At 34.7% G+C, this 14,914-nt stretch overlaps 1 protein-coding gene across 1 annotated transcript; it reads left to right on the top strand.

Annotated features, from left to right (window-relative positions):
* Window positions 1-4,800: 4,800 nt before the first annotated feature.
* On the top strand, window positions 4,801-13,357 carry LOC104085885 (phenylalanine--tRNA ligase, chloroplastic/mitochondrial). The gene is made up of 10 exons (XM_009590004.4): window positions 4,801-5,151; window positions 7,675-7,865; window positions 8,860-9,066; window positions 9,154-9,271; window positions 9,934-10,010; window positions 11,083-11,262; window positions 11,398-11,442; window positions 11,643-11,747; window positions 12,772-12,885; window positions 12,988-13,357. Exons 1-10 carry the CDS (start codon window positions 4,965-4,967, stop codon window positions 13,036-13,038), a joined length of 1,275 nt encoding a protein of 424 aa, XP_009588299.1. The 5' UTR covers window positions 4,801-4,964; the 3' UTR covers window positions 13,039-13,357.
* Window positions 13,358-14,914: the final 1,557 nt, after the last annotated feature.

The raw sequence follows: 14,914 nt of genomic DNA, 5'->3' as shown, positions 1-14,914 counted from the left end.
ACCCACATAATAAGTATGTGAAACAACCGATGCCCATATCATCATAATGTTATTCTACATTAATTTTGGGAATAGACCAATATGCCAATTGCAGCACAACTAATGTCAAGATTAATATACAATGATTAATTAGCAACAACCAAATTCCAGGATTTGACACTGGGTAACTTACAATAAATATTCCTATAATATGATTCAAGCAACCCGGTATTTTGATCGTTTTCTGCGAAATGTACTCTTTTTTACTCAACAATTGTAGTGATATGTGAATATAAAAAATATATAAAATACATTTATAGGATGTGACCTAAGGATAAAGCATATAGAAAAAAATAGACGGAAATTATTAATTATTACAAGCAATAAGTCGTAGTATTTTTTATTTTATTCTTGAACCACGTCTGTATTGGATCAAACAGATTTTCAGAACAAATTAGTGGACAGTGTGTAACCAACTCGTTATTCATTAAGTTATTAGTAATTAGATTATTAAGTTCCACAATAGGCCTTCACAGTAGCAAGGGTTTTTATACATGCTCCATTCTCAAGCAAATAAGAATTTGCAAGTGTCCTTAAATTTTATATTTTATACATGGGAAAAGGTCCAGATTTACCTCCGTACTATTAAAAGCTGTTTACATTTATCCTCCGTAAAACTTTTTGTCAAAAATCATCCATAGCATTTTAAAAAAATTGCAAATGCTATCTACAATGGCACCCAACCCCTCAATTAGTGTCAATGTCATTATCTTTTATAATATTTTATTATTCACTTATTTACTAAATGACTTGGCCATTAAATGACTTGAATGACACGACAAAGATAATGAAGCAGATACACCCACTCCCTGCAATGCTAAATGATGAGCTCGTCAATGCTTCAGCGGCCACAGTTCCCAAAATAAGTCGAGCTCCTCGTTTATTGCTCACTCGGTGTAACGATCCGGCCAGTCGTTTCGAGAGTTATAGCCCTATTTTTCTCATTCCTGCTTCTTTATGTGTTGTTCAACGGTGTTGAGTTGTATCGAGTTGATAGGTTTGGGTCCGGAGTAATTTTGGAGTGAAATGAGACACTTAGTCCGTTAGTTAGAAAGCTAAGTTAGAAAAATCAATCGGAAGTTGAATTATGAATAAACGAACTCATTGGGTGATTTTAGACATAGGAATGTATCCGGAATATAATTTCGAGGTCCGTGGTAGAATTAGGCTTGAATTGGCGAAAGTTAGAAATTTGACGATTTTGGTCGACGGTGGAAAATTAGGTATTGGGATCGGAATGGAATTCCGGAAGTTGGAGTAGGTTCGTAGTGTCATTTGTGACGTGTGTACAAAATTTGAGGTCATTTGGACGTGGTTTGATAGGTTTCGACGTTGTTGGCAAATTTTGGAAGTTTAGAAGTTCTTAGCCTTGAATTCGAGGTTGATTTGGTGTTTTGGTGTTGTTTTGGGTGTTCCGGAGGTTCGACTAAGTTCAGATAGTGATATATGACTTGTTGGAATTATTGGTTGAGGTCCCGAAGGATGTGATTCAACTACACTAATATTAGTGTAGTATAATCTGGAGGAAAATGCGGGAAGCTTTTCAGGCACATACTTCTTTTCCGCTTTTATTATAGTAATATAAAGGTATTCAACCTTTCCTTCATTGGTGGTCTCAATATGATAGCCATTTTGGCGAATATCTTTGAAACTCAACAAGTTTTTTTGAGACCTACTACAATATAATGCATCATTAACAAACAATATAGTTCCTCCTGGTAGTAATATAGTCGCTCTTCTAGAGCCCTCAATTAATTTTGTACTACCAGATATTGTTATGATATTGGCTTCTTTCATAATTAAATAAGAGAAATATCTCTTATCTTTTAATATGGTGTGCGTCGTAGCACTATCCAAAAGACATATTTCTTCTTTATTATTTATACGGCCAACTGAAGACTGGGAAGTTTTCATATTCTTCAAGAAGAAGAAAAAAATACATCATAAGTAATATTGAAAAATTTAAGAACAAAAGAAACTACATTTATGAAATTAAATACTGACAACATAAAAAGTTTTATTCAAAATATGAACTTCATAAAAAGAAATACATTTATTCTTATTATTTTACCCAATAATAAGTCTTCAGTTATGATGCTCAAAGAAGTCTCCAGCTTCTAAATGAGTAATATCTGCAAGGCCTTCAAAAATATCATCTTTATAGGCAAGGTTTGCTTCAACTTTATCATGATTATTCATAGGGCCCGCCTCAACGTCATTTTGAAAAGTCAAGTGAGTCTCAACTTTATTTGTTTCCCTTTTATAGATGCTTGATAAAGTCATAAAGTTTGACAAAATGTTCAGGTGTACGACAAATTCATGCCCAATGATTTTTCATACCACATCGGTGGCAAACATTACCTTTTCCTTTTGAAGGATTATTCTGAGAACCCTTATTGTTCTCTTGTTTATAACGACCACCACCATGGCAATTATTATTTTGCCTTTTGCCACGCCCACGTATATTTATAAGGCCACGATAATTATTTTATTTTTTTCAGACTTTGGATCTATCGTTCCCAGATTCGCTTCTGGAAATGGAGCTGATCTAGTGGGGCGGGTTTCATAATTTTTTATTAAAAGAGCATTATGTTGTTCAGCCATCAAAAGGCATGAAATTAACTCAGAATATTCCAGCATGTCCTCATCATTTATAGGTTCCCCACATAATTTTAGTTGGGAAATTATTCTATATACAGTAGAATTATATTCACTTATGGTCTTATAATCTTGTAGCCGTAAGTGCATCCACTCACGATGAGCTCTTGGCAATATCGTGGCCTTTAGGTGGTCATATCGTTCCTTCAAACTAGTTCATAATTGAAATGGATCTTTCAAGGTTAAATATTCACTTTTTAATCCTTCATCGAGATGATGGCGAAGGAAAATCATGGATTTCGCCTTATCCTGACTTGATGCTTCATTTCCTTCTTTAATAGTGTCACCAAGACCTTTAGAGTCAAGGTGAATTTCAGCATCAAGTACCCATGACAAATAGTTATTCCCAGAGATGTCAAGTGCCATACAAGCTTTGACAAATTCGACATAGTGAAAACTATCATAGAAATAAGTGAATTAGAATGACAAGAATTATTATCAATTCAGTGCAGTACATAATCGTGTATTAATATTCTATATGTAAAATTATCAAACAAATAATTATGTGTAGTGCGATGATAAATTAGTATTTAATATTACCCACAAAAAACTTTAGACATGTAAGTATATTTTTATAGAATAAATAAATTGAATTAATATGTACAAGTATAATTTTGTTCTACTTAGAATACGTTTCAATAAGCTAAGTAGGCATAAAACTAGATGATATCAATTTTGACAAGTTTCAACATTCAATACGATTCATCTAATAGTTCGGTCGTTAATTTTAAAGTCATTAATTAGTTTGTACACTTAGGTGATAAATTTATTGAAGACACATTTAAACCTTTTGAATTTTTTTGTAAGAATTCCTTCTAAATGCATATTCTATTAGAATATTTGGATGTGGCCTTAATTAGTCTAATTACTGTAATTCAATTTTAATACTTATTTATTTATGTGTAGGATTAAACTTCTTCGTAGTTTATATAATGAAATAACAATTTAATCGGAACTTATTGTTTTCATACCAATGCAATTATTATAATCATATTCAAAACAAGTTATGCATATGGTAATTAAATTGCAGGTTAAAGAAGATCCTAATAGAAACGTTATAAACATAGGAATGTATACTTGAATCGAAAAAGAAACTGACTACCTCTTTTAGGAAGAAGATAAAATTCGGATGAAGCAGATAACCTCAGTTGGTTAGAACATCGTGCTGATAACGTATTATAAAATTATAGTAATATAAGCCAAGAAATAGATAAAACTTTTCTTCTATCAAGTTGTATTCAAGTCTATCTTATTGATGTCTTTTGTAGAATTAGAAATACCGTATATATAGTGTACAATTTACTTGAGAGTTACAAGATATAAATGAATGTAATAAACATATTCATGTATATCTAAAATGGTTCATGGATGAGTTGTTGGACATTCACAAATTCAATGTATTCATAACACTAGTCTCTTTTAACCATTTGCTAAATGGGCCTAGATCCCAAATAAAACCTCCAATATTTTACTCAGTCCAATAATCCCAATTGACTTAGTCTCATTCACCTCTTGGAGCACATAGGCCCTTGCAGAATTATCTTGATTCACAACAAAGATGTTTCTCATGAACTAGTTTGGTATGAAAATTCAATTATGAGATTTAAGAATTTAGGGTATTTTGAAGTTTAAAAACCAAGTGGGAATCACTTTTTGAGCTTGAAACAAAATAGCTATGAGAATTCGGTGGTTATATATCAAGAAAATCATTATTGACATATTGAAGGTTTTGAATTGTGATTCCTCTTACGAACATTAGTGTTTCAGCAATGGTGATTTATTAATGGAGAAGAATCGATTCAAGCGGGTGATTCCTCAGCAATGATGATTTATTAATGGAGAAGAATAGATTCAAGTGGGGTGATTAGATTTAAGTGAGTTTAGTTATTTAATTTTAAAAGTATGTTTATGGTGACATGGACAATAATGTAGCATTTTAAAGAGGTCGGGTGCCACTTTGGACAATCGTTAAGGATGAGGGCAATTTATTTACTTTTTCAACGGTGCGAATAAATTTAGAAAAAAAATACAATGCAGGATAAATGTAGATTATTTTTAATAGTACAAGCATAAATATGGACATTTTTCTTTATACATGGCACCAAAATTTGTCACACTTGTTTTGTATGCTAGGCTAAGTAAATTGTAAGTCGCATTTTAAAAAGGCGAACTGTATATCTTTAATTATTTTTTTTATTTTTTTGAGGGAGGGGTCGTCGTGAAAGAGGATAACCGGCGCCACTGGGTGGAGGCTGAGAGCAAACGCAATGGCTCTTTCATTTGCTAAATCCACTTTCCTCTCCAACCCCACTTTATACTTTCCCAAGAATGGCATTAGAGGCTTTGGATTTCTCCTCCCCTTCTCTTCATTTTCTACTTCCTCTGCTCTTCCCAAGAGGAGGCAAACAGTAGTCTCTGCTCTTGAGCTTGGTGGAGTCAAGATTTCTAAAGATGGTCAGTATACTTACGGGGCATAACAAGTTTTATCTCTTTGTATATTCACTTCAATTTTCAGTTTCATGATTTTGGGATAGTAAAGTTTGAATCTTTTTTGTTTAGATAAGTAGTAAAGTTTGAATTTTTATGATTGTAAAATCTGAAATTTCTATCTGGGTCGGTCTAATTGGGGTCAAATGGAGCAGAATTGATATTGAGGATTTGTATAGCCAACCTTAAACTAGTTTGTGATTAAGGCGTAGTAGTTGTAGTAATAACAAGTTTTATTTCTTAGCATATTCACTTCAATTTCCATTACCCTATTACCTTGTTGTTGCAATTGTTTGTTGATTTAGTTTCACTGTTCCTTCAGCCGAGCGCCTACCGGAAACAACCTCTATATCTTCATAAGGTAGGGGTAAGGTGTGCGTACACACTACCCTCCCCAGACCGCACTTGTGGGATTTACACTAGATTTGTTGTCGTTGTCGTTGTTGTTGTTGTTGTTGTTGTTATTGTTATTCACTTCAATTTCCAATTTAGATGATTTTGGTTAGTAAAGTTTGAATTTCTTCGTTGGATATGTAGAAAAGTTTGAATTTTAATGATTGTAGAATCTTAATTTCTCATCTGGGTCAGTCTAATTGGGTCCAAATGGAGCACAATTTTTTCTTTTAAAGGAGCGCAATCGATATTGAGGATTTGTACCTTAATCTAGTTTGGGATTGAGACGTAGTAGTTATAGTAATAGCTTCTGGGTGGTTTATGAAATGGTATTTTGTAGTTAGCTCCCCAGTGGAGGCTATTAAAGTTTGCATTTTGATGAGCCCCTAGGGCTTTGGTCTAGTGGTAAGAGCGTTAGGAGCACGCCACGGGCCGAACATGCTGCGGAACACAAGTATGGTATTTAAGTGGAGAATAGTAGATGGGTGAGCTCAATATATATCGAGTTTCGAACCGTGCACCGTTCCTGGGGATTTCTCGGTTATCGAAAGAAAAAGAAAAAAGTTTCCATTTGATGCCTTGGGTGCATATTTGAAGGTTCAAGTTCTATACCTTGGTGTATTCACTTCAATTTTATTTACATGACTTGTGCTACTGAACTTCAAATGCTTTTGATATTAGAATGTAAATTTCTCATCTGGGTATTTAGTGATATTGGAATGTTGTAGTTTGCCCACCATTTGAGGCTATTCAAGTTTGAATTCTGATGACCCAGGTGTATTAAAATTTGCAGATTTACTTTATTATTTGGCTAGGTCATATTTTTGCAAATTCTAATTGTAATGAACTTCAGAATCACCCATTCACAAATACAAGAAGAAATAAACAAGTTCAGAAAGTGTATTCTGTGTAGCTTCAGTGTCTGTGCTGTTGCCATCGAACTATTTTGAGTTCTTGTTAAATTTGTTGTTTAGCTGCTGTGTGGTTACTTAAAAACCTGACTTATTTGATCACCAGACCGGTCCAACTTGGCTTTTAGAAAATTTTATTGACACATCAATGCTAATTCTTCCACTACCAGTAACAAGGTACTTGTTTGTGAAAAACTGAATAGATGGTTAACTATCTGTTTGCGCAATGCTGTTTCTTTTGGGAGATGAATTGCTGGTCACTTGTTTTGTCGGAGGCATACAGTGGACCATGCCAACTAACCAAGTTATATTAGAGAATTCTTGTTCAATTGGCGTTTGTACTGTTGTACAGCAAAAGTAACCGCAAAAAGGTGTGGGAAACCATCACTATATTTATTTGGTGTGTATGGATGGAGAGGAGTAGATAACACTTCCGAGGGGTTGAAGTGCAGATTCATACTTTCAAGGCTAGTTTTTTTTAATTGTTGAAGGTAATTTTAGCGATAAACCAGCAGCAAGGAGATGCTGAAAAAGGACTAACTAAAGCCTTTACAGTTTCAAGGCTAGTTTTGGTGGATCTTTTTCCCTTTCCTTCTTTTCGTGAGATGAGAATTCTACAAAATAGTAACACTTTTCTTCTTTTATTTTCCTTTTTTGGCCTTTTGAATAGGTCGCTTATATGTAGTCAGACTCTTGCTATAGGACCTTCTCTTGTAATTTCAAGTCCTTGTTCAGGGTGGTTTAGTAGACTATTTTGTATGGGAAGGTGCCCACTTAGTGCTTAACAAAATTAATATCTTTTCTTCAGATTTTCCTATGAACAAACAAGGTTTGAGTTTGTTTCCTTTTTCGTGTCCTCTGTATATCAAATAGAATTGGCCCTCTGGGGATACCAGAAAGCTCTTGTAGGCATGAAGAAAAGTAACCAAGCTCAGTCTTAATATGTCTTACCTTTTGTATTTCTCCTTTTCTCTTTTGTAGTTTGTTAAAATTGTAACTCTTCAAGTGTAGACAGTTTCTATCTTCACTTATAACCATGGCGTTATGCATATCCATTGTGTTTTTGTGAGTAAAGCTTGTTTTCATCTTTTGTACATCTTTTGTTGCCTTGATAGTGCTGTTAACAGAGAGAATATTTTATTCCATCACCTGGTAGTTGGTACTAACGTGATCACTTAATTTACAGAAATAGTAAGGGATGACCCCACAAACAATATTCCAGATACAATATTTGCAAAGCTCGGAATGCAGCTTCATAGGAGGAACCAGCATCCGCTTGGCATCCTTAAGAATGCGATCTATGATTATTTTGACACAAACTATCCGGACAAGTTTGACAAGTTTGATGATCTGTGCCCAATTGTTTCTGTTAGACAGGTTGGTGTGAAAAGGTTAAGGAAGCATTTTTGCACTCTTCAAAATTTTGTCTTCTCAATAATATTTGCTTTCTGGCCTTTCTGTGCTAGAATTATGGTCCTTTCTTATCTCATTGATCAAATTTTTTCTATATTCATAAAGCTGGCATTAGCATCTCTGTAATTTTCCACTAAAACTAGGGTCCCAACAAGTCATTCTTTTTTGCCTATTTATAGGGTACCTCATGTTGAGTCCAGTAATTAATTCTACCCTCCTACTCCTGAAGGCCTAATTCTATTAGCTCTAAAGGCCAAGAATACTATTCCCCATCAATTATGAGTCAGGCACATCGATCATTCAGCCACCGACCTATAGAGAGTGGTCATTATTTGTTGGTTCCATATTTAATCTTAACTGGAATGCAACTAGTGCAGGTAGGACTTGAAGTATATCTTATAATTTAGAAATGCAGCACCTAGACCTATTAGCATTGGAAATCTTAGATTTTTGAGAATCTTGTTTGATTGAGAAAATCTGGGAGAAGGGATGTTAGGTGTAGCTTATATAGCTGTAATTTTCATCCCTAGGGAATGAGTTAAATCTAGCCGTGAAACTTATAATGGATTATTATTGTATTGTTTGAATGTCCTGAGTTTCAACCCAAAGAAAAAGAAAAAGTATCTTTAGACACCATAATTGTTTTGTGCATCTTGTGTTTTCCAGAAGCACACAGACCCCGGCCAATAGACCAAAATATGGTCCTAATCATGAGCTCTTAACTACTTAAAAGCTTATCTAGATTCATAATGTAAACTTCACCTTCTGCTCAATATAGTTTTGAAAGCTGTACTGCTGTTTCTTATTACACTAATTCGTCTTCGGCGTTCATCCATGTTTAATGATAGGATATGCATATACTGCACTTGGATGTTTCCCTTTTGTTCGTTTATCTTGGCAAGAAGTTATTAACTTTGGTTTCTTTCTCTTACTGCGATTTGTGGTTTCCTACCTGCAGAACTTTAATGAAGTCTTGGTACCTGCTGATCATGTTAGCAGGAGTTACAATGACACTTATTATGTGGATTCTCAAACTGTTCTAAGGTGCCACACAAGCGCACATCAAGCTGAGCTACTGAGGAATGGACACACCCATTTTCTCGTTACTGGAGATGTGTACCGTAGAGATTCGATTGACGCAACTCACTACCCTGTATTCCACCAGGTTCTCTACCTGCAAACATATTTTTCTCTGGACATGCAGATTGTTGTGTGGATTTATCCTTTAATGGTTTTTTGCCATACTTTGTAGATGGAGGGTGTACGGGTCTTTGCTCCACATGATTGGGAGGGTTCAGGTGCTGATGCGACGTCACATGCCGCAGAAGATTTAAAGAAATGTCTTGAGGGTTTGGCACGACATCTATTTGGTACGATTCTTGATCTAAAATGTGTCATGATGATTTCACAATAATTTACCATATAAATATTGGGATTGCAACCAATAATGAGTCATGATGATTTGACTATTATTTACCATATAAATATCAGTATTGCAACCAATCTCTTACTCTATGACTTCCTTACATCATTAGCAGGTGGTCCTTGGATGCCAGCTATTTATGCTCATCTCATCTTAGAGGTGTGATGGGGGGTGATAGTTGCTTATTTTATTATTCTTTCTTGCTTTTTTCCATCTTCTTAATACTTTAGGTGTCTCAATTAGCACCTTTTTTTTAGGGCAGATAGTTATAGAGAGCTAAGTAGACTGCTAGATAATAGGTTGAAGTCACTGTAAGAATTAACAATACCTATGGAAGATCGTATCTGATATTATAATGTAGTTGGTTGCTTCCCTGTTAAATTTCCAGCAGATCAGTGGACTCAGGAGGGGTCCAATCCTCTGCTGCTTTTCCTTATTTTGTCGACCTTCACTTCATTGACGATGTTCCTGTATCTCATTTCTATCGTGTATAAATCTTATAGCTTGTCCTCTTTCTCAGAAATCTTCAGAAACCATCTTTCTACTGCAAAATTTCTTTTAAGTGACAAAGATTTATGAATCTTCAACCTAATCTTTCTAGTTCTTCAGGTGGTGTGGAAATGCGCTGGGTTGACACTTATTTCCCCTTTACTAATCCATCATTTGAACTGGAGATATATTTTCAGGTATACTTTTGCATTACTTTATGACAGACTTATACATGCTTTTGTTTCCCTTTATGCCCCTCCTCTCTAGATGTTAAAATTCGGAGAATATGCGAGTTATTTTTGTGGTCTCATCAGATCGTTTGATAAGATGCTATAAAATGTATAGATGTGTGTGTGCGTGTTTGGGGGGGGGGGGGGTAGTTGTTACCAAGCTAGAGTAGCCTCATATGTAACCTCCTCACCTTCCCTTTCCTCTTATTTTACTATTTGGGTAAAGTCCCTTTGGTTTAACTTAACATAACTTATAGAAGTCTAATGGTATTTTACCTTCATTTATCAGTAAAAAAGAGTAAGATTGTATCGCCTAATTAAACAATCTCTTTTGCTGGGGCTCAAGAGTGTCAAGCATGCATTAGACAAACACATCATATGCCATTCACTAATTATGTGAGCTAGCTGTCCTTACTTTGAATTCAATTGAGAAAATAGAATTTTGTTGGAAAAATAAAGCAGGAAGATTAAGGTTTTACATAGGACTAGAGACCTCGTTAGAGACTCTATTTTGACAAAGAGAAGTTCACACAGCAATTCATCGAATCACAAAATAAAAAGGATATACAAGCACACGTAAGCCTTCCGAATATTGAACTCATACGCATAGAGGAAATCGATATACAAATTGTTATTTCTTCTTCTCTAAAAAGAAAATGATTCTTTGTTAGTTTATGTACTGCAGAACACTACCATTTCATGCGAAGCACAAAAAGAGAAACTTTTTAGCTAAACTTTAGTGATATTTGATAGCATTATTGGTGTTTTATCTCTCTCCGTAATTCTTGAGCTAAGATATTATTATGCAAGAACGTCAATAATACTACCTTATTCTTTGACAAGTAATGTATGCATTTATTACCCAAAAAAGAATTGGAAAGCACTTACGTATTGCAGAAAGTACAATAAATAGAGATGAAACCTCGAGAGAAAAGCCAGAGCAAAGACCAATTTGAGCTATTGAAAATAGATAGGAGATGGACTCATCCTTCTGGTATAATTTTTATTATGATCTACTTACTGTTAAATCCTTTTCCAGAATGAGTGGATGGAAGTTTTGGGTTGTGGAGTGACAGAACAAGAAATATTGAAAAGAAGCGGTAGAACGGACAATGTTGCTTGGGCGTTTGGGCTTGGATTGGAGCGCTTGGCTATGGTTTTATTTGATATTCCAGATATTCGACTTTTCTGGTCAACTGATGAGCGATTCACTTCTCAAGTAATTTCTTCATCTGTCATGTTTTCATTTTTCTTCTTGTTCTGCTTTTTCAGCTAGTTCTTCCTACCTCTCCCCTTTTCTATCACCAGATTGGATTTTCGTAGCTATCAATAACTTTTCTTGATCATGATGTAGTTTTCTAGCGGCCTGCTGGGGTTGAAGTTTAAGCCATTTTCTAAGGTAGGACTTGTTTGCTACTGCTTTTATGGGGATTTTAAGCATTTGAAGAATCCAATTCTTATATGTTTTTTTGAGCATTTCATTTCTTTAAGTGCAGCTTTTTATTTGAAGAATGCACTTAAGGGATCCACTTTTGGCTGCATAATTTTGTTTGTGGATCTATTAGTGTTTAAGAGATTGAAGTTCCTTAATTTTTGCAGTATCCACCTTGTTATAAAGACATGAGCTTCTGGATCAGTGATTCGTTTACTGAGAACAATCTCTGTGAAGTTGTTAGAGGAATTGCTGGAGACCTTGCCGAGGAGGTATGTCCACATGATGATTCTACTTTCTGCCAATCCAACTTGTAGATATGAGGGTCCCTTCATTAATGTGTCTTTGACTCTTATTAGTAATTTAAAATACTAAATTATTATTTTTTCCAGGTCTTAAAATTTTTCTGTTTTGTTACTGTTAGTTATTCATTTTTATATTTTGTCGGGGACACGTCTACAGTTAGTAATTTTTTTTGAGGGACATTCACAGTAGAGCAATGGTCATTAAACATTCTGTTTAGATGAGTTTCATATAAAAGTTGGTTTCTTTGAAGGTAAAAATGTGGAAACCTAAATCCTATTTAGCTTAATAAATTCAAGCTCAAATTCTTCAGTACAATAGATGTTGGCAGCTAATGTTGGTTAAAACTTAAAAGATTTCACTGTGGATGCTTATCTACAAAAAAAGACAACAACAAACCAAGTGTAATCCTACAAGTGAGGTCTGGGAAGGGTAGTGTGTACGCAGGCCTTACCCCTACCTTGTGAAGGTAGAGAGGCTGTTTCCAGTGGCGGACCGGGTTCCCGGGAACCTAGTAGCTTTTGCACAGTCCTTGTATGTATTTAAAAATTCATTAAATATCTATAAATATTTGATTGGGAACCCAGTCGCTAACTTGAGATCGTTATAGGAACCCATAAACTTCAAATTCTGGATCCGCCTCTGGCTGTTTCCTTGGATATACCCCAATATTCAAATTCATGAGTATCTATCCTGCTAGATTTCCTGAATATTTGAAATGTTTCTCTAACTCAACGTGTTTGAAAGCACCTATTCATTGATATCATTAGTTCATTTCTCCAAAGTAAAAAGTAAGCTATGCTGACTCAAGTACTTTTATCTGAAGCTTCAAGTTAAGTGATTTTCGCATCATACCCTGGGATGGGAGAGGGGTGATGGGTTTGTCTAGTGAAGCCAATCACCACAGCTTTGGCCAATTGTACAGTAGGTTTATAGGGTCGTGTTTGTAACCTGAGTTCGTCTAGTGACCGTTCCTGCCAATTCTAATGTCAGGTGAAATTGATCGACAACTTCACCAATAAGAAAGGAATGACGAGCCATTGCTACAGGATAGCTTATCGGTCCATGGAGCGTTCACTTACAGACGAGGAAATAAATGATTTGCAGGTAAACCTTCTTTCAGATGAATCTCTACTAGGCTATTAGCCTATTTACCATCTTTCTCCTGCCATTAACTAAAGGTGTTTTTTAAATATTATTTGGATGCAGTGGAAAGTGCGAGAACAGGTGGAGAGCAAGTTAAAAGTTGTTCTAAGATGAGCTATTTCAGGGGGCATTTGCACAAATGGCCTTTTCCGAGGCCTATTTAAATTCGGTCCGCGTTTGGGCTAAATTTGTCTGCCAGAAGAAATAAAAAAACAGAGGAGAAATTCTTTCAACTACTCTTAAAGGGAAAGTTTAGTCCACCGGGCTAACATGGGACAAAATTTAAAGAGTGGCCTAAAAAAGGTCATACCATGAAAATAATCCCTATTTCAAATGTTTGTTTTTGTAGCTTACGCCTTGTAATTATTTGCATTTAGTTATACGTTTATCATGATTTCTTGATTGTATAAGTCAAATTGCTTATTTGCTGTCATTTGGCATTTTGAGGCCAATTCCTCCCCCCCCCCCCAAAACAAAATAGAACCTATTTATTTCAAGGTTTTCATCTTTGTAGAAAAAAAAGGCAGAATAGCTCCTTGTTTGAATTCATCAGAATCTTTATTATTGGAATTTCTAACCCATGCAAATTACCATCTGTAGTAGAGGCTTAGAGCACACCAAAATAGTAGAAATGGCATCAGGTAGCTGCTTTTAAGCATGTTGTTTAATATATATTCACAGCTTATAATGTATTTAATGATTGGTCAATTCGCTCAATGAAGTTTGAACCTCTCAAGACATCGTGTCATAAAGTTCGAAAATTATGTCTAGGAATTCTAATCGTATGTCCTGAATTCCGAATCAGCAGCTCAAAAATTCAGGATACAAAAATTCAAGATATTTAGTCCTGAAGTTTAGGCGAATTGGCTAATCTTTAAATACATCGTAAATTATGAATATATTTTAACAAGGAAGCTTAAAAGTGGTTATTGGTGCACTTTGCCCACCAAAATATGATGAGTTAACACCCTAAAATAACCCTAAACTATCATATTTTTGTCAGTTTCCTGCTTAAACTATCTGGTGTCACCCAAAATCGCCCTAAACTTTATTCTCCTTAATATTGAAACACCCTCATTGTATTTCTGGCAAACCGTGTGTAATAACTCGCTATTGAGCACGTAATGGTTGAAAAAGCCATCAAAAGGGCCCCACTTGACAACATGTAAAGGCTAATTAGCCTACACTCTTTCAAATCTTTTTTTCTTAAAAAAAATTCTCCTAATACATTTCTTTCTCATTTTTTAACCATTCTTCCTTATTTTTTCACCTTTCTTCTTCATTTTTCCATCTGGTTCCATATGAAATTATCCATCTATGTTATTACTCAATCTATTTTGTATCTTTCTCGTTTTATTCTTTTTTATTTATTACCCGAATTTGTTTAAAAGAAGAAATATTCATTCAATAACTCATACTCCAAAACGATCTAATTTTATGGTAAAATTGAATTGATGTTTCCTAGCAAATTTATACAATAATTTTGCAACAAAGAAGTTAGTTTTTAAAGAAATAGTATTAGTGCATAACTATCTTCTTCAAAGTAACTCAAATTTTTACCAATAATCTTCACTCAGCCAGAACCCCAATGAACCCTAGATTTTTTAACAAATCCTAATTTTTAATCCCCGATCTCGAACAAAAATAAATTAAGATCGAGCAATCGAAGGTTATTGGGGAAAAATCAAGATCACAATGAAGCTTAATGAAGCAAATCGCTACTGAGAGGTGTAGTATCCATTATTGGAAGAGAGGAGGTAAAAGGAGAATTGACAGAAATGATTTTATCCAACCTCTATTTTTTTTGTTTTTAACCGGGTGAATATTTACCCTCTAATAATACTTGTTTATTATTTAAAATAACTAATTAAGTCAATTTTTAGATTAAGCTAATTAATGGATTGCCGCATACACACGGTAATTTTTTTTGATAATTTGGACGGTGCAACGCACACACTATTAGATATATAAGGATGGTGTTTCAACTTTC

Source organism: Nicotiana tomentosiformis, chromosome 5 (assembly GCF_000390325.3).
Source record: "Nicotiana tomentosiformis chromosome 5, ASM39032v3, whole genome shotgun sequence".
Taxonomy (NCBI): Eukaryota; Viridiplantae; Streptophyta; class Magnoliopsida; order Solanales; family Solanaceae; genus Nicotiana; species Nicotiana tomentosiformis.
This window is presented reverse-complemented; position numbering and strand designations above follow the sequence as displayed.

What these genes read in the sequence shown, in the direction of transcription:
- LOC104085885 (XM_009590004.4), top strand. Translation starts at nt 4,965, where the DNA reads ATGGCTCTTTCATTTGCTAAATCCACTTTCCTCTCCAACCCCACTTTA. An exon ending in AGTCAAGATTTCTAAAGATG is followed by an intron (nt 5,152 to 7,674) that starts GTCAGTATACTT and finishes CTTAATTTACAG; the next exon opens with AAATAGTAAGGGATGACCCC. An exon ending in CAATTGTTTCTGTTAGACAG is followed by an intron (nt 7,866 to 8,859) that starts GTTGGTGTGAAA and finishes TCCTACCTGCAG; the next exon opens with AACTTTAATGAAGTCTTGGT.